At 45.1% G+C, this 18,456-nt stretch overlaps 1 protein-coding gene across 1 annotated transcript in view; it reads left to right on the top strand.

Moving 5' to 3' along the window:
* Positions 1-18,456, top strand: part of LOC137616390 (dentin sialophosphoprotein-like) — a 379,565-nt gene that overhangs the window by 97,402 nt on the left and 263,707 nt on the right. The window contains exon 3 of the mRNA XM_068346092.1: positions 10,498-10,649. Coding sequence (XP_068202193.1) covers positions 10,498-10,649 — 152 coding nt within the window. The remainder of the gene's footprint in view (positions 1-10,497; positions 10,650-18,456) is intronic.

Raw genomic sequence — 18,456 nt, 5'->3', positions numbered from 1 at the left:
TATTGAGGAAGTCTCTGAGAATGAGGAGGAGAAGCATTATCAGCATGCTGTGGACCTTCGCAAGTTTATGCTTATTCTGACTGGAATTTTCCCGGACTCTTTTACCCCTGTGGCCCCTCGTTCTCCGCCTTCTGAATTCATCTTAGGTAAAGCTACTAAGGTTCCAGTTTATACCAAGATGGTACTTTCTCGATCCTCTAAGCGGGCCTTGAAGTTAATGGGTTCTTGGTTGGACTCCAAGAAATCTTTTGGCAAGACGGCCTTTGCCTTTCCTCCCGCTAGGTTAGCCTCTAAATCTAGTGTGTGGTACGAGACTGGTGAAGTGTTGGGCTTGAGTTTTCCTTCTTCTGCTCAAGGGGATTTTTCAAGTTTGGTAGATGCTTCTCGTCGTCTTGCCTTAAGGAAGACGAAGATTTGGTGGTCCATTCCAGAGTTCGACCATTTGCTTAAAGGTCTTTTCAGGGCCTTCGAAGTTTTTAATTTTTTGGACTGGGCTTTGGGGGCTTTGAGTAAGAGGGTCTCTGATATGACGGAAACGGACACTAGTGGTTTGGTTCATTTGATGTCCTGCTTGGACAAAGGTGTGAGGGATGGCTCCAACGAACTTGCTGCCTTGTTTACAGCTGGAATTCTCAAGAAAAGGGCCACGATGTGCTCTTTTCTCTCCGCAGGAGTGTCTCCCTATCAGAAAACGGGCCTTCTTTTCGCACCTTTGTCTAATTCCTTATTTCCTCAGGAATTGGTAGGCGAGGTGGCTACTGCTCTCACGCAGAAGGCCACACATGACTTAGTTACTCATTCGACTAGGAAAGTTTTGCCTCCGTCATTCTCCTCTCGTAAACCTAAGGAATCTTCTTCTGGGTTTCGACCTCAGTCCTTTCGTGGGAAGTCCTCTGGAAGAGGCTCTTTTAAACCAGAAGGAAGGAAGCCTAGAGGCAGAGGGGGCAAGTCCGGCCGAGGTAAAGTCTGACTGCCCTCTCCTTCAGACAGCAGTGGGGGCCAGGTTGACTCACTTTTGGGAGGCTTGGGAGAGGAATGGAGCGGACCCCTGGTCCGTCCAGGTGTTAAAGGAAGGCTACAAGATCCCCTTCCTGACCAATCCTCCTTTAGTCACAGATCCAGTGGATCTTTCGCCCAAATACAGAGAGGGTCCCAAGAAGCAAGCCATGCTTCTACAGACGTCTCTTTTATTAGAGAAACAAGCAATAGAGGAAGTGCAGGATGTTACGTCTCCGGGGTTTTACAACCGCCTTTTTCTAGTACCCAAGAGTTCCGGGGGGTGGAGACCGGTTCTGGACGTAAGTGTGCTAAATGGTTACGTCCAGAACTCGACGTTCATTATGGAGACTCAGAAAACAGTTCTGGCAGCTGTGAGGAAGGACGATTGGATGGTCTCTTTAGATCTTCAGGATGCCTATTTCCACCTTCCGATTCATCCCAGCTGCAGACGTTAGCTGAGGTTCATGGACGGAAACAAGGTCTTCCAGTTCAGGGCTCTTTGTTTCGGACTCTGCACGGCTCCTCTATTGTTCACCAAGATCATGCTGAACGTGGCAAGCATGCTGCATTCGAGGGGAATCAGGGCCTCTCTGTATCTGGACGATTGGCTGATAAGAGCCTCCTCAGCCGATTGTTGTTTGAAGGACCTCAAGATGACTTAGGATCTCTGCAGAGAACTGGGTCTCCTGGTGAGCTCGGAAAAATCACAACTCATTCCATCCCAGGAGATTCTTTATTTGGGGATGGAGATTCACAGTCGGAGTTTTCGGGCTTTTCCGTCGTCGGTGAGAATCCAAGCAGCCCTCCTACTAAAAGTCCAAACGTTCCTGAAGAGAGATCTTTGCTCCGTCAGAGATTGGATGAGTCTTCTGGGGACTCTCTCGTCGTTAGAGAAGTTCGTGACCCTGGGGAGGTTGTACTTGCGTCCTCTTCAGTTTCATCTCAACCGCCATTGGAAGAAAGGGGACAGCCTCGACAGGGATTGCATTCCCATCTCGACTTCCATCAAGTCTCATCTTCAATGGTGGAACAACGAGCCCAGACTGAAAGAAGGCTTGTCTTTACTTCAGAGGAACCCAGACCTCGTGTTGTGTTCCGACGCCTCCAATTCGGGGTGGGGAGCCACTCTAGAGAAGCAGGAACTTTCGGGGACTTGGACGGTGGAGCAAACCCCTCTCCACATCAATCAAAAAGAGCTTTTAGCTATTCATCTAGCTCTCATCGGCTTCGAAAAGCAGATCAGGGGCAAGTTGGTCCAAGTCAATGCGGACAGCACGACAGCTCTGGCCTATATTGTGAAACAAGGCGGGACCCACTCTTGGCCTCTGTTCGAGATTGCAAGACTGCTCCTCATCTGGGCGGAGGAAAGGAAGGTGACTCTTTTGACGCGGTTCATCCAGGGGGTCAACAATGTGAGTGCAGACAGACTCAGCAGGAAAGGTCAGGTTCTCTCCACAGAATGGATTCTGCACCCGGACATCTGCAAGAGTCTGTGGCGGTTATGGGGTCGACCTCTCGTGGATCTCTTTGCCACCGCGAAGACCAAACGGCTAGAGTGTTACTGCTCTCCGGTTCCAGACCCCGAAGCTTTACACATAGACGCTTTTCTGATGAACTGGTCACACATGGAGGTTTATGCTTTCCCTCCGTTCAAGATCCTTTACAAAGTGATTCAGAAGTTCATTTCACACGAGGAGACCAGAATGACACTGATAGCTCCGTTCTGGTCGTCAAGGAGCTGGTTTCCAGAGGTACTGGAATGGATGGTGGATGTTCCGAGAAGCCTTCCCATGAGACCCGATCTTCTCAGACAACCTCACTTGGCCCGAAATCATCAAAACCTCCGAGCTCTACGTCTGACTGCCTTCAGACTATCGAAAAACTCGCTAGAGCTAGAGGATTTTCGAAGAAGGCAGCCAAGGCAATTGCAAGGGCAAGAAGGTCTTCAACCATCAAGGTGTATCAGTCCAAGTGGGAGTTGTTCAGGGAATGGTGTAGAACTAACGCGATTTCCTCTTCCAGTACATCGCTTTCCCAAATAGCAGATTTTTTCTTGGACCTTAAAGTTAAGCATAACTTCTCGTCATCGACTATTAAAGGTTACAGGAGTATGTTGGCGACGGTTTTTGGACACAGGAACCTAGACCTTTCTAATAATAAAGATCTACGAGATTTACTTAGGTCTTTTGATACGACCAAGAAGATTCAAACAGCTCCCATCGCCTGGAATTTGGATGTTGTCCTTAAATTTCTCATGAGTGACAGATTTGAGCCTTTACACTCGGCTTCATTTAAGGACTTAACCTTGAAAACCCTTTTTCTAGTTACCCTCGCCACTGCGAAAAGAGTTAGTGAAGTTCACGCTTTAAGCAAGAACATTGGTTTTCGGAATGGGAAAGCCATTTTTTCTTTGCAACTGGGGTTCCTGGCCAAGAACGAAAACCCTTGTCGACCATGGCCCAAATCCTTCGAGATTTCTAACCTTTCTGATTTGGCTGGCGGTGAATTGGAAAGGGTTCTCTGTCCAGTTAGAGCTCTACGGTTTTATGTGGACAGAACTAAGAATCTGAGAGGTAACTCAGACGCTCTGTGGTGTGCAGTCCGGAAACCCTCGATGCCCATGTCTAAGAATGCCTTGTCTTTTTTCGTTAGATTGTTGATTCGAGAAGCTCATGCTCAGTGTGATGAGTCGGATCAGAGGCTCCTCAAAGTCAAGACACATGAAGTCAGAGCGGTAGCGACTTACAGTGGCCTTTAAACAGAACCGTTCTCTGCAAAGTCTGATGGATACAACATTTTGGAGAAGTAAGTCTGTTTTTGCATCCCATTATTTGAAGAATGTTCAGACTCGCTATGAGGACTTTTTTACGTTGGGTCCTTTTATAGCGGCTAATGCGATAGTAGGTGAATGATCTACCACTACGTTCCCTTTTTTCCTAATACCCCTTTTCTATCTCTTGGAACTCGTTTGTTATGGTTGTTTGTGGAGATTGGGCGTCAGTCTTCCGCAATCTTTGATTTGGCTAGGTGGTCAATTTGTTCCTTGAGTGCACCCGGAACAAGGGTATTGGTTGAGGTTCTGTCATGTTATAGGTGTTTGTACCGTTTGACAGCTCCTAGAGATTTTCAGCCCGAGTGGATTACTGGATCTCTTAAGGATAGCGGACGAAATGAGGCAGAGTATCATTGCTGTCAGCTTCCTTATCAGGTGAGAACTGCTTAAGTTTATTGTATGTAACCCTTAAGTGAATTTTCTATATGTAGCTGTCTCTGACCCGCCACCAAGGGGGTGTCAATCAGCTCTTTTATATAACCAGCGGGTAAGTTTTATATTTAAAAATGATATTTTCATAATAAAATAAATTTTTGAATATACTTACCCGCTGGTTATATAAATTTAACACCCACCCTCCTCCCCTCTAGAGACTACCTATGGTATGGCTATGAGGCATGGAAGAACTGGAGTTGGTGTGTAGTTCCACCTGTTCTACCGCTAGGGTGCGGTTGGTACACCTGGCGTATCTTCGATAGCGCGAGATTTGAATTTCTGCCCTGGCGTCAGGGACTTCAGCTCTTTTATATAACCAGCGGGTAAGTATATTCAAAAATTTATTTTATTATGAAAATATCATATTAAGACTGGGATGAATGAGAAGAATGTCTGGCTTTTCTTCATCTTCCCCTCTCTTGTGGTACAGCGCCATGGGTCGTTCTGCTAGTTGGCTTCAATCTCTGCACGTAATTATCAATTCCCTTGCAAAACCTAGCTTAAGTCATAAAATTTTAATACTGTCCACGTCCCCATTGGTTCTGCGAAGGAGTAATGGGATACGTCTTGTTGTTTTTTCCTATTTAAAATTCAGACGTTTTATACAAATAACAACCTCTATTTTACTAAATTGCACAGGCCGCGAATATACAGTACTCACTTTGTATATTTCAGCGAGGTGTCAAAGTTTTCCCTAGACCACAGTCATATACTGTACTAGGTAAAATCGAGTCAATGTCCATGCCAGATCTAGAACTTCCACCCACCTAAGAGTGAGTCATCCCCATAAATAACGGAACGTTTGTTAGTATGGGGACAAATAACAAATTTGGAGATAATTTGTATTTTCCCTTACTAATACAAACCTAGAGTTATTTATATAAATTGACCCGCCATCACCTGGCCCCCCAGAAGTCTTGCCTGCAATAAAAAGTGATGGCTCACTGCTGTGAGAGTATACATAGAGGTGGTGTGGAGAATAGTTTGGAAAAATATAAATTATTTCTAGATTTATTATTTATTATCATTAGTTAGGTTAAACCTAATGCAGTAGTATATGTTATAACATTTATGTATTGTTTATTTGATCTCTAGTCCATCTCTAAAAGAATTCTTTTTATTACAGTGTGATGGTGCCCTGCACCCAGCAGGGATTATAGGCTAGATGGAGAAGTTTTCAATAGAAAAGTTACTCAAAGCCTGTTTTGTTGTTATAACTTCTTCCCGTACACTGATGAGTGATTCAAGCATGCCCTACTACATTGTGATGTAATTGAACTCTAGAGCAAAAACATAATCACGCGTATACTGCTAATATAACAAGAGTTTCCTTGGATAATGTTTTGCATACTCGTCCCCAGAAACAAGTGAACATAAAGTGGCATAGAAAAGTTTCGAGCGGCAGCCAAACTTTAAGCGTGGTCAATGTCTAAACCCGGCTGACTGTTCAGGGAGATAATGAACCACAGTGTTTGGGGGTTCTCCTTTAACCTTGAAGTTTTTATTATATCACGAGCCTGGAACCTGCTCTGGATAATATCTACCTTAACTGGAAAGGCTTTATCTTGGTGTTAACAATTAGAAAATTTGCATCACAAACCAGATAGGGCTTTATCCTGAAAAAAGGCTTTTATATGTTATACCTTATTTTTGTGTGTGTGACTATGCAATCAAGAGGAGGGGCCTCCAAAAGGGATTTTGACGAAGGAAAAAATCTATTTCTGGGTGAGAGACCCGTGTCGCCCAGTGAAATGCTCCTTTAGCACACCATTTCTAAGGTATATAACTGCTATATATTACCAGAGAAAAAATTGCATAGGGATGCCAGGTTGAACCCAGCTCGCTCACCTATAAAAGGTGTCGATATATAATACTGGGGCGTGATAAATCACAACCAGAGGCCTCGCACCATTTAGATATTTCCTGTCAAAATCCCCGAACAGCGAGGTGCCGTTCCACCTCCCACTACTACAGTACCAACAATCCCACGCCAGTGACGTCACTCCTTTTTTAGCACGCAATTATGATAACCTTATTTACCTTGTATCTAAATGGTGCGAGGCCTCTGGTTGTGATTTATCACGCCCCAGTATTATATATCGACACCTTTTATAGGTGAGCGAGCTGGGTTCAACCTGGCATCCCTATGCAATTTTTTCTCTGGTAATATATAGCAGTTATATACCTTAGAAATGGTGTGCTAAAGGAGCATTTCACTGGGCGACACGGGTCGGAGCCCAGAAATATGGTTATAATTGGTCTCGCCTCTTATCCATTTTCATGGGTGTAGAATAACCGTGACATACTGTGTATCACTGAGGGTTGTAAGTTTTTTTTATACTACAAAATTTTATTTTGTCTTTCTGATGTAGAGGTTAGAATGTAGAGTCAGGTCCAATGTACAACCTTGTTTTATAATCCCTTTGAACTTGACGCAAGCTCGTTCACATTACATTTGAGTTTAGCCCAAATAGATATACTATTAGGTGGGCCTTTGTTTACCTGGCCAGAAACATCAACCCCACATAGAAGAGGGAAAAGATGCAGACAAAGAAGAATAAGAAGTTAGGTGGGCCTTTGTTTATACTTGTATATGCAAATAAAACTTTTAGAGGATTGATTCCTATGGGGCTCTGCCTGGATATGTCTATGTCTCTGCTTATGTTTTTTGAAGACCTGACTTTTCATACTACAGTATTATATTTTTTTTTCTCTCAGGAATGAAATAAACTTTTTTTCCCCTTTTTCTATAAACTGTAAGTTTTTTCTTGCCCTGCAATGTCCCCTTCTCAGCCACCATTCTAGATTTAGTTAAATTGAACTCCATGCATGTTGATAACAAGTAAATAATATTAAGCAACTTCAGTTCTAGGTGGGTCCCCTTGCCCAATATAAAATCAGGGAGTGGTGCCCAGTTCCCTTGACTGTTTACCTGTTGCTCAGATTTCTTGGTATTTCACCATTTGATCTTTTTGTGCAGTGAACATTGGAATGTGGTCGGCATTCGAACACTAGGCAATCCGCGTGCTACATCTGTCCGCAAACCACTACATAATTTTTGGTGCCCAGACCCAGGAAGCACCTACCTTTAGATATGGCACCGTCAATGACCAAGAGTAAAAAGGCTAAGAGGAGGCTTAATCGAGATGCGGAGAGCCTTGTCACGATTGTCAGTGACCTGGCAACTCAGCTGAAGTCCTTGACACTTCACGCGGCAGCGCTGAAGAGCATGGAGCTGTCACCAACATGCCACGTTGCCACTAGCGTCACAACCACAGTGACCACCAGCGCTCCTTCTACGTCCCCGGCTTGGCCAAATGTCAGTGGTCTGGCAATTCCTGTAACTAGAGCAGAGCCTGTGATTGGAGGTCTCCAGCCCCCTCCAGGGTTCTCACCCTCACTCCCTCCTGTACCAGGCTTCTGGGAGCCTCCTTCTTGGAGTGGACCTCTTGCTTCCTCGCCTGTTCCGGCAACTAACCCCTTTAGTCTGCCAAAGACTGCAGCAAGTGGAATAGGGGAGCAGTTCTTGGGGAAACCGGCCGAAGCCAGTAGGCCAGAAAAGGCTCCAGCAGGTACGACTGAGGCAGTTCTTGGCCAGACAGGGGCCATTTCAAAGCAGACACCAGGCAGTCAATCTAGACATCATTTCTTCCCCCCTTCTGCCTAGTAATGAAGAGCTGAACAAAGTACAGACATGGTAAGACTTTTCAATGGTTCTAAAGCTCCAATGTGGCAGCATGCACAATGGTTCCTGTACCTTCTACATCTGCTCACAGAGACACTGAGAGACCTCCCTCCACAACTCAATCTTTTCAAACAACCGCAAGTACTATTATCCCATGGAATAGTAGCGTCGCCACGTCTTCAAGCCTGGAAGTTTTCCAGCAACTTCTCGCAGCACAGGCTTTCACAACCAGCTGCAAAAAGGATGGTTAGATATCCTGAGAGTCATCTACTGCTGTCTACTAAGCGAAGTAGTGGTTGGTGTCATAGGAAGAGTATCCCACCTTTCAGTTCTACAATTCCAATAGTAGCTTATTCTTGTACATATGTCGGGAAGGATGAACTCTTTTCAGTATCGGCGGTGAAAGGCTATTGTTCAGCCTAAAGCCTCGCCTTTAAGCTAAATGTAGTTGATATTTCCTCCTCGAAGGAATGATCTCTTCTCATACGCAGTTATGAGCATATGTGCCTTCACTTAAAAGTCACTCCTCCCCTGTGGAATGTAGTACAAGTACTACTATCCCAGAAAGTATGCCTGACAAACCTCTTGAGTTGGTCCTTAGACCATGACTGGAGGCTAAAAATGGTTTTCTTGTAGCCCTGGTCTTTTTTTAGAGAGTCACTGAGCTACATGATCTGTCTTATGACATCGCCTATTCTATGGGATGGGGTAAGCTGTAGCAGATCCTAGATTCAGGACCTTCTGGATTAAGAGTTTCTGTACTGTCATAAATGACCCACTGATTCGAGCTTGATAGATTAATAGACTTTATCAGTACATGCAGAGGCAATAGCGTTACAAAGAACCCAATCTCTTCCTGGATCAGAAGGTGATCGAACAAATTCTCCAAGCCGATTCGTTCCCTTCTGACTGGAGGCGGAGCTCATGAGCCTAGGGGTGTTAGCACGTCCCTGGCGTGCAAAGTACTTCTATGTGAGGCAGGTCTTACAGGTGTGTGTGTGTGGAAACGTCAAACTACGTTTACTGCCCACTACCTGCGAGATGTAACCTATAGGAGCCTTAACATGTTCTCCATAGGTCCTGTGGTGGCTGTATAAAATGTGATCAATAACACCTCAGCTCCCTAGTAGGACAAGTAGCAGGCAGTTGAGGGTAGATGTTACCCAGCTGTAAGTCTAGTATGATAGGCCTAGGACTGGCCTATCACCTTTCATTCTCCTCTCTCTAGGGGCTTGAGTAAACCTAGGAACTCTGCAAGCTGACCTCCTCTGACTGTAGGTGGGTATCATTGTCCCTTGTGCATACTAATATATAAATGTACATATATTGATACATCCCCGATTTCCTAGCAAGGTGGGAGACCGGTAATGACCAGGTAAGAAAAGCATAGCTCCAAGCGAAGTCTTATCTTGACGAGTCACATTGCTTAGTTGTCACACCTTCGCCAATTGCTTAGGCTGTTATCTCTCATTGGGAGTTAACGAGATGATAGGGTGGTCTCTTCCACAGCTTGTGCGAAGCATAAGTCTCATCCCTGGTAAGGAACTACCTAGTTGGTCTTGTGAGTCTCCATAGTAAAGAACTGAAAGGTTTGAATTTGGGGCCGGAACAGATGACAAATTTGGAAATAATTTGTATTTTTCCCAACCATACAAACCTGAAGCTCTTTACGCATACTACCCCACCGTCACCTACCCTCAGGAAGTTCTGCCTGCAACAGCAAAGTGGCTTGTGTTAACCACTGCTTGTGCAAACAGGGTGGTCAGTCTACACCCCCACCCCTGCTAACAACCCCCCCCCCCCCATACTAACTAGCTGAGGGTAGTAGCACCTTGCTAACAGAGTTACGGCTAGTTTCAGCTTTCACCAAAATATATATATCCATGGTAAGGAGCAGGTTTGTATGGTTAGGAAAAATACAAATTACTTTCAAATTTGTCATTTATGCCATGCGTGATTCAGGCAACTGATTACATAAACCTGTATATGCCAGGTCTACGACACAGTTTTCTGGCTCAGAACAACCCTTTAAACAAGGGCCTTTGATCCGCTGGTATTACTAAACCACTGGTACACGTTGTAGATTCCTCAAAAACTTTCATCATTGCTGATACATGAGTTCTGAGTATCTTTGGTTAAGTTCTCCAGCCAGATGGAACAGGAACTTCCTTCTGCCTCATGATTTGTCTCCTCTTTAAAGGATGAGGGTTTGTGTTTGTGTATGAAGAAATGAGAGATTTTTAAAAAATAATTTGTATTTTTTATAACTATACCAACCTGGATCCTTTACTTATACTTTTCCACCAGCACCAAACCCCTCAAAAGTCTCGGCTGCTAAGTGATCTGTTGAGGATGGCAGGGGGAGGAATTGTTGCCTCCCTGCTAATGTCCTTATTCCACTTTTGCTGTTATCCTTCTATGTAAAGGAATCAGGCTTGTATAGTTAAGAAAAATACAAATTGATTTTTAGATTTGTCATTTTTGTGCAGTTTAGGTATCTGTTCATACTTTACATGCTTTTATAATTTGTCTTATTTTATTATAGATGATGGTGAATCTGGAGAATCTGACAGCAGTGACGACACACCTGGAGCTAGGACTTGTGCCATTTGCCTTGGACGTATGCGAGGAGAAGTGGGATCTCCAGATGCATGTGAACATACGTTTTGTAAATTTTGTCTGCTGGAATGGGCGAAGGTAACTTATCAGCTGAGCATTTATTTTCATAGCAATAATTATTAATTTTTTAACTACAGTGCCCTCTTAATGAGAGAATGCCTTGTCGAAGTCATGGTGCTTCAACAGGAAATAGTGTTTTCATGTTGAAGAGTCGTGACGGGCAAGAGGGCTCTCGAACTTAGGGGAATTGCTCTCCCAGTTCGAATCTAAATTTCTCTCTCCCATCTTTTTCTTCCTCTGAATATTACTTCGACCTTCTCCTAATTTTATAAACTTTCTTTTGTGTTGCTGTCCCAACTTTATGAGTAAAATTTCCCTTATATATATGTGTATATATGTACATATATATGTTTGTTACCATACTAACAAACCTTACGCTATTTATGTGGATATTAGTTTTAGCGTAGCTGGAAGGCAGCCATTAGATTTTAAGTGCGAGGTGGCAACTCTACCTAACCACTAACAGTGGGTAAGTGGGGGGGTTGGCTGGGGGCTACTCAGCCACCTATATCTACTCACTGTTCAATGAACCACGTCACTTTTTACTTTTGGCTGGTAGAGAGCGGACTTCTCATCTCTCTCCCTTTAAGGCTTAGCCCTTTACCACTATTGCTTTATGCTCATTCTTTTCTTTACAGATATGTCTTATGTTTCTACGATGCTCTATTACAGGGTTATGTCACAGTTTTAGATGTCGATGTTCGTTGCGTGAGTTATCAGAAGGATTCCTCTGCACTGACGACTCCTTCCGGTGGGTTACCTTTCCTGTTCGCGGGTTGGGTTTATTCTTCCCCCTCGTAGGGGAGGAACTTTTAATTCTCTATTCATTTTTTCCTCATCGCTTCATGACGACATCGGACACAAAGTCGCTGGCTGCGGCTGCAGCTGTGGCTGACGTCTGAGCTGTCGACTAGGTCTATGCCCGTTCGCCCTTCCTTCGACTTTTGCAGACGACAAGTCTTCTCGCATTTTGCCGATCTCGTCGCCTCCCAACATTCCACAATTTTTCTCACTTTCCCCACAGGCAATGTTTCAGCGCGTATGCTGCTTCCCCCTGTTGAGGATTACGAGATCAAGGACGATCGTCAACCAACGGCTTGGTCGACAATCGCCAAATTGATAGATTTTCCTTCTTAACTATCGCAGGGGCAAGACTCATCACCTTGTCTTCCTGGTCGATCAGGAAGTTGTTCGCTACATTCCAATGATGTGATCAGAATTTTATTTTATTCAATGATCGCAGGGGCGAGACTCATCATGTCGTCTTCCTGGTCGGTCAGGATGTCGTTCATGACAATCCAATGATGAGTTCAGAATTTATTTTGTTCAACGTCGCAGGGGCGAAACTCGTCACCTCATCCTCCTAGTTGGTCAGGTTGTTGTTTGCGACAATCAGATGTTAGACACCCATTAGGATGATCGCCACAGAGATCGCTACAATTATGAGAACGCCACAGAGATCGCTACAATTATGAGATCATAGGTTATCATGATATGGACGTTCTTCTTCTTGAGGAAGAACACCTGTTCGGTTTTCCCTTCGGGGGATTACTCCAGCAGGATTCCCGTAAGGGAAATCCCTTCGGGGACAACAGAATTAAGCCTTGGCTTTTTTTTCTAGCAACACTTTGTTAACCTTCCTTTGAGATAGAACTCGTTGTAAGGAAACATAGTGCTGCTCGGAGGCTTGCCTCCAATTGTAAGATATTCCCTTTCCGGAGAGTCTTTACACAACTTCTGCGCATGTTTGCACTCACGCTCAAGATCATGAGTTACAGTATACACTCACGGCTGCGAGCTCACGACGGTCATGGTCTCGGATCACTAGCGTTTAATGGTCATGATCACGAGCTAGACGCTTGTGATTGTGAACCAGATGCTCAATTTAGCGCTCGTGATCATGAGTTACACTTGGTTACGAGCGAGACTCTCGTGACCACGTTTGCGTCTCTAGTCACTATAACTTTGAGGACGCTTGTGATCACGGGCTAGTCACTCGTGATCTTGAGCGAGACGCTTGCTCACGAGTTCTTTCATGCTCACGAGTGTGAGTTTCATTGTCGTGAGCAAGACGCTCGTGACCATGATTATGACTTCAGTCTCTACACCCCTTGAGAATGTTGAAGTGATTGCGAGCGTGTATCGCGATCGCGCTCACATTCACGTTCATGAGCGTGAATTGCACGCTCACGGTCACGAGCATCTCATGGTCACGCTCAAGATCGTGAGTTACATTCTCAAGGACGATGCTCGGGATGGCAATTAAGAGCGTCTTGTGGCCGCGATCGTGAGCTAGACACTCGTGATCATGTCAGAGATGCTCACGCTCGCGGTCGTGAGTTACACGCTCACAAGCGTGCTCTCACTCACGCTCTCGATCTTGAAATACACTCTCACGGTCACGAGCAAGACTTGTGATCATGATAGCGAGCATCTTATGGTAAAATTACAAGCTACACTCTCGTGATTACGAACGAGACGATTGCGATCGAGAGCTAGACGTGATCACGAGCTACAGTAATCCCTCGCCATTTCGCGGCCTCAGTGCATCGCGGATTTTTAGAAATATTCATAAAAAATGAGAAAAAATGGTGTGAAAGTTACGCAGGCACTAGCAGAAGGCATGGAGACTACAGTAGAACATCAGGTATCAACACGGAGATGGCGTGCAACTCAAAATCCCCCTCTCTGATTCGCTGTCCATCCCGGCTCCAGAATCTCCCCCAAGCTGATTGGCTGAGCCGACGAGACGCTTTACCCAGTATCTCTCCATACCATGCGCCCGGCGAAGGGAGACCGCATTCATTGTTCTCTCTTGCTCGTGTTGCTTAGTCTTGCCATGTTGAACTTTTAGCTGTTTTCGTGTGCTTTTTTAGTGCAAAATAGTGCTTGTGATGCCCTTGAAAAGGGCTCTTAAATGTCCTCTACTCTCTACATCCTCTAGTAAACCAAAGAAGAAAAGAAAAATTTTGACAGTGAACAAGAAAGTGAAATTATTGGACATGCTTAAGGCAGGCAATAGCTATGCATCTGTTGCACGCATTTATGGAGTGAATGAATCGACGGTTTGCTACATTAAAAAAGATGTAATGAAAATCCGTAAAATTACCTCAATAACGTTCTCCAAGGACACTATGTGCGTTGTGACTTCTCGTAATAAGACGATTGTGCAAATGGAGAATGCATTATTAATGTGGATATCGGACGGTCGGGAAAAGAAGGTTAGTTTCGATACAAAAACCCTGTACGATAGCCTCGTTCCTGAAGGAAAATCGAATGAAGACGACGAAGGTGATGAGGACGACGAAGAAGATGATCCTGCCCCACGAGAAAAACTTGGTTTTATTGCCAGTAAGGGTTGGTTCGAGAAATTCAAGAGGAGGTTTGGCCTTCGCAGCGTTCCTTTGTATGGGGAGGCCGCCTCCGCAGACCAAGAGGCAGCTCTTTGTTACGTCGAGGACGAGTTCCTGAAATCAATTAAAGAAAGTGGCTGTCTCCCGGAGCAGGTATTCAATATGGATGAGACTGGCCTCTTCTGGAAGAGGATGCCGTCCCAGACGTTCCTTTACAAGGACGAAGTGAAGAAGCCAGGGTTTAAGGCCTACAAAGATCGCGTCACTCTCCTCATGTGGAGGAATGCCATGGGCTTCATGCTCAAGCCTGGCTTAATTTACAAGTCCTTGAATCCTCGTGCTTTGAAAAACAAAAACAAAGTCTTGCTGCCCGTCTACTGGATGAGAAATAAAAAGGCATGGATAACCAAAGCCCTCACACTCGACTGGTTCGTGAACTGCTTTATTCCGCAGGTGAAGCTGTACCCCGCGGAGAATGGGCTGTCCTTTAAAGTCCTCCTCTTGATGGACTGTGCAGGAAGACATGCAACGGACCTCCATTACGACGGGGTCCAAGTGGAGTTCCTGCCCCCCAACACCACTTTCCTCATATAACCAATGGATCAAGGAGTCATTCGGTCCTTCAAGGCCCTCTACGCGAGGTCCACGATGGAGGGCCTCATCTCCTCCATCGACGAAGGTGACGAGGACTTCAGCCTCAAGAGAAATTGGCGGAATACAACATTGCGACGTGCCTGGCCAACATTCAGAAACCTCTTCATGAGATGAAAGAGCAAACACTGAATGCAAGTTGGAGAAAATTGTGGCCAGACGTTGTTCATAACTGTGGGATTTACGCTAGACGAAGTTCACCACTCCGATATAGATAAGGCTGTGAGGCTGGCACGGTAAGTAGCAAACAAAGGTTTCTCTGACATGACGACGGAAGACGTCAACTCACTGATCCCGTGCAACTCGGAGCCCCTAACCGTTGAGGACCTTGTCGAAATAACAAGTTCAGTGAATGATGAAGGAGAAGAGGCAGCTGACGTCTGCGATGACTATGAAGCTGAAGAACGTGGCCTTACCTTGGAGAACCTGCAAGAGCTCTGCAACACGGCACGAGCTGTGTAAGAAAGGGCACAGGAAATTGACGATAATATGGTCAGAGCCATCAAATTTAGTAACCGTATTGATGGTGTAATGATCGCGTGCCACTCGGAGCCCCTAACCGTTGAGGACCTTTTCGAAATAACAAGATCAGTGAATGATGAAGAAGAAGAGGCAGCTGACGTCTGCGATGACTATGAAGCTGAAGAACGTGGCCTTACCTTGGAGAACCTGCAAGAGCTCTGCAACACGGCACGGGCTGTGTAAGAAAGGGCACAGGAAATCGACGATAATATGGTCAGAGCCATCAAATTTAGTAACCGTATTGATGGTGTAATGGCGTTGTACAAGACCATCTTTGCTTAGATGAAAAAACGTCAACAACTTCCTATCACGATGTTCCTAGTGCACCGAAAACCTTCTGCAGGAGCATCAGATACTCCTCCTGCTGCCTCTCCTGCTTCTTACCGAGCCACTACGCCGCCGCCTGCAGTTTCTCCAGCTCTATCGGAAGCTGTAATTGATGATCCACCGCCTCTATCAACTGACGATGAGGCGTCACCTGAGGCGCAGTAAAGCTCTTATTAACCTAGTAAACCATCCTCATCTTCTCCTCCATCATACTGCACAGGTGTTTCTTCATCATTTATCAAGATCATCGTCATTGTTAGAGGTGAGTTATGTATCTTGTTACAAGAATAAAAGAGTTCTAAAAACATATCTGTATACACGTACACTATTTATATCTACATATGTATGTACATGAACACTTACACTCTATTTATATTATTTATACATTATTTATGTATAAATGTAAATGTACATACAGTATACGTAATGTATTAAATACTGTATTTATATTACAGTATTTATACAGTCCAGTACTTTATTTTATGTACAGTATTGTATATAATTTATATTATCAATATTTATTTAAATGATTCTTTATGTTCTAAGGGTAACATATGCATTTATAGGGTTAATATACACTTATTATTATTATTGTACTTGTACATGTACACATGGTCCCCATAAACTGTGATATGTTAGGGATTACTATACAATCTCGTATCCCAGGCTAGACACACTCGATCAAGAGCTAAAAGCTCATATCGAGAGGTATAGGCTTGCAATCTTGAACTAGATGCTCACGCTCATGAGCGAAATGCTTGTGCTTTTGTTTACAGCATGCTTTCGTACGACACGCTCTCGAGTGAGATGCTCTCGCTTTCGTGTGTAATGCTCACGCTCTCAATTGAGACGCTTTCACTTTCGCGCGAGACGTTCTCGCTCTCGCACGAGACGCTCATGTTCTTGAGCGAGACGCTCTTGCGAAAAGATGCTCATGCTCCTGTGGGAGATGCTCGCACTCGTAAGCAAGAAGCTCTCGTGTGAGGAGCTCATGCTTGAAGCAAAAGGCTCTCGCTCTCTTGCAAGATGTTCACACTCTTGTATGAGACGCTCACATGAGAGACCCTCACAATCATGAGCGGGACTATCATGAGCTCACATGAGGAGTTTCAAGACCTAGAGCGAGGCTTTCATGATCATGAGCACAGTCTCGAGCGAAATGATCCTGACCAATTCGGTAGATCGTGGATTATCCAGATCTCCTATTTGTCAGCTACCAATCGCCGTTTTTCAATAAGTAGACTATCACGGTTGCTTATCAATAGCACCGTTTGCGGTTTTCATGTTAAACAGCTAGTCATTCGTTGTCCTACTTGACTGTAGCGTGTCGTTTTTGCTTGCTGGCCATTTTGGTGCCTGACGTTCACAAGTCAGAGTCTGGTGATCACTATAAGCCTGCTCCATTCTAGGCTTCTAGTTCGCCAGCAACTTCCTGAGAGGGAGCTGCTCAAGAGAGCACTCGCTCCAAGATGGCATAGATCGTGTCTCATCACTCTTGGGCACACACTACTAAGTTAGACCCTGCAGAGTTGATGGAATTACAGTCTTTTCCTTCTGGGAACCTAAGAATACAGTACTCCCCTTATCAGGCGACGGGGATAATTTACTAGCACAAAGCTCATTGGCCCCCCTGCTCTTTGGTCTCTTGTTTGTGTATCACAAACATGGCATATTGGATTCACAACACTTTCGCGCCGTCGTAGGAATCAGAGCGATCCGCTTAAAGATGGCCAGGTTTATGCATTGAATCTGGCAAACTTACGGGAATTCATCTCCCTTGAACGTAAGTGTTTTTTTATTTACACTTCGTTCATACTACAGGAAGGTTTGCGAACAAATTGCCTCAGGAACCAGGTGGCTACTTAGGTTGTTACCTTCTCCCCTGTTGTCCTGTTTATGATGGGTATGCTCATGAGCTGATTTTGCGTGAATAAGAACTAAGCTAGTTAGACAGTCTCATGAAGCAAATCGGATCTCGTAGGTGATAGGGGAGGCAGATTCTTTAAATCTGTTTCTCCCCCCCCTTAGTGGGAGAGACAACCTCATGAGGCTACCGCCATTCTCTTCCTCTTAGAGAAAGAAATTCAATGCTGTCTAATCGATAGCCATAGCAATTTACTTAGTACGATTCTAGTCAGCCCTAGATGGGTGACTGACAAGAATAACAGAGGATATTGAAAATCTGTGTTCTCTCCACCTTCGTTGGCCCTTAGGCCTGCAGACCTTAGTGGAAACACATTCAACCTCCATCTGCTCAGGTTCCGGAGAACCATCTCCTGTCTACACTTCATGAAAATTCAATGGTTCTGTAACCGAAATACAAACCATGCTATTTACATTGGGTTTACTTTCGGCGTAGTTGAAATTGACGAGCCAATAGAATTTTAATGAGGGTTAACTACCCCCGCGCTAGTTAGCAAGGGGGTAGGGGAAGGGGTAGCTTGCTACCCTTCCCCCCCCACACACCGGTGAGTTGTCTCACTTCACTTTTGGCTCGGACGATGTGCAGACGTGTCTGTCTCTCGTCCTCGCTTTTGACAGCCTTAATCTTTTTTTTGCTTTTCCCCAGACTTGTGTGTTTGGAAGTTGGCCTCGCCCTTTTATCACTATCATGCGCAAGTGCCCTGGATTCTCCGGCCGCCCCTGTGGTACCTTCATGTCGGCGGTCGAAACGGATCCCCACACCCTAAAGTGTCAAGGTCAACGGTGTGATCAGGAATTAACTTGTAGTGTGTGCAGGGAGTGGTCTACCTCCCAGTGGGAGAGGTTTGCCCGCCGGCGTAAGAAGAAGTCCAAGAGAGACCTTTCTCCTTCAAGGGTTGCCTTGAAAGAGGAAGGCTCCAGGGACTCTTCTTCCGCCGCCCCAACCTCCTCCGAAGCTCCCGCTCGGCCGGCCTCTCGTAAGAGACCGCCGAGTGGTAGCGTAGACCCTTGTTCTGTTTCCCGATCTCGGGGTGCGGGAGAGGGCGTCG

This window comes from Palaemon carinicauda, chromosome 22, assembly GCF_036898095.1.
Source record: "Palaemon carinicauda isolate YSFRI2023 chromosome 22, ASM3689809v2, whole genome shotgun sequence".
Lineage (NCBI taxonomy): Eukaryota > Metazoa > Arthropoda > Malacostraca > Decapoda > Palaemonidae > Palaemon > Palaemon carinicauda.
This window is presented reverse-complemented; position numbering and strand designations above follow the sequence as displayed.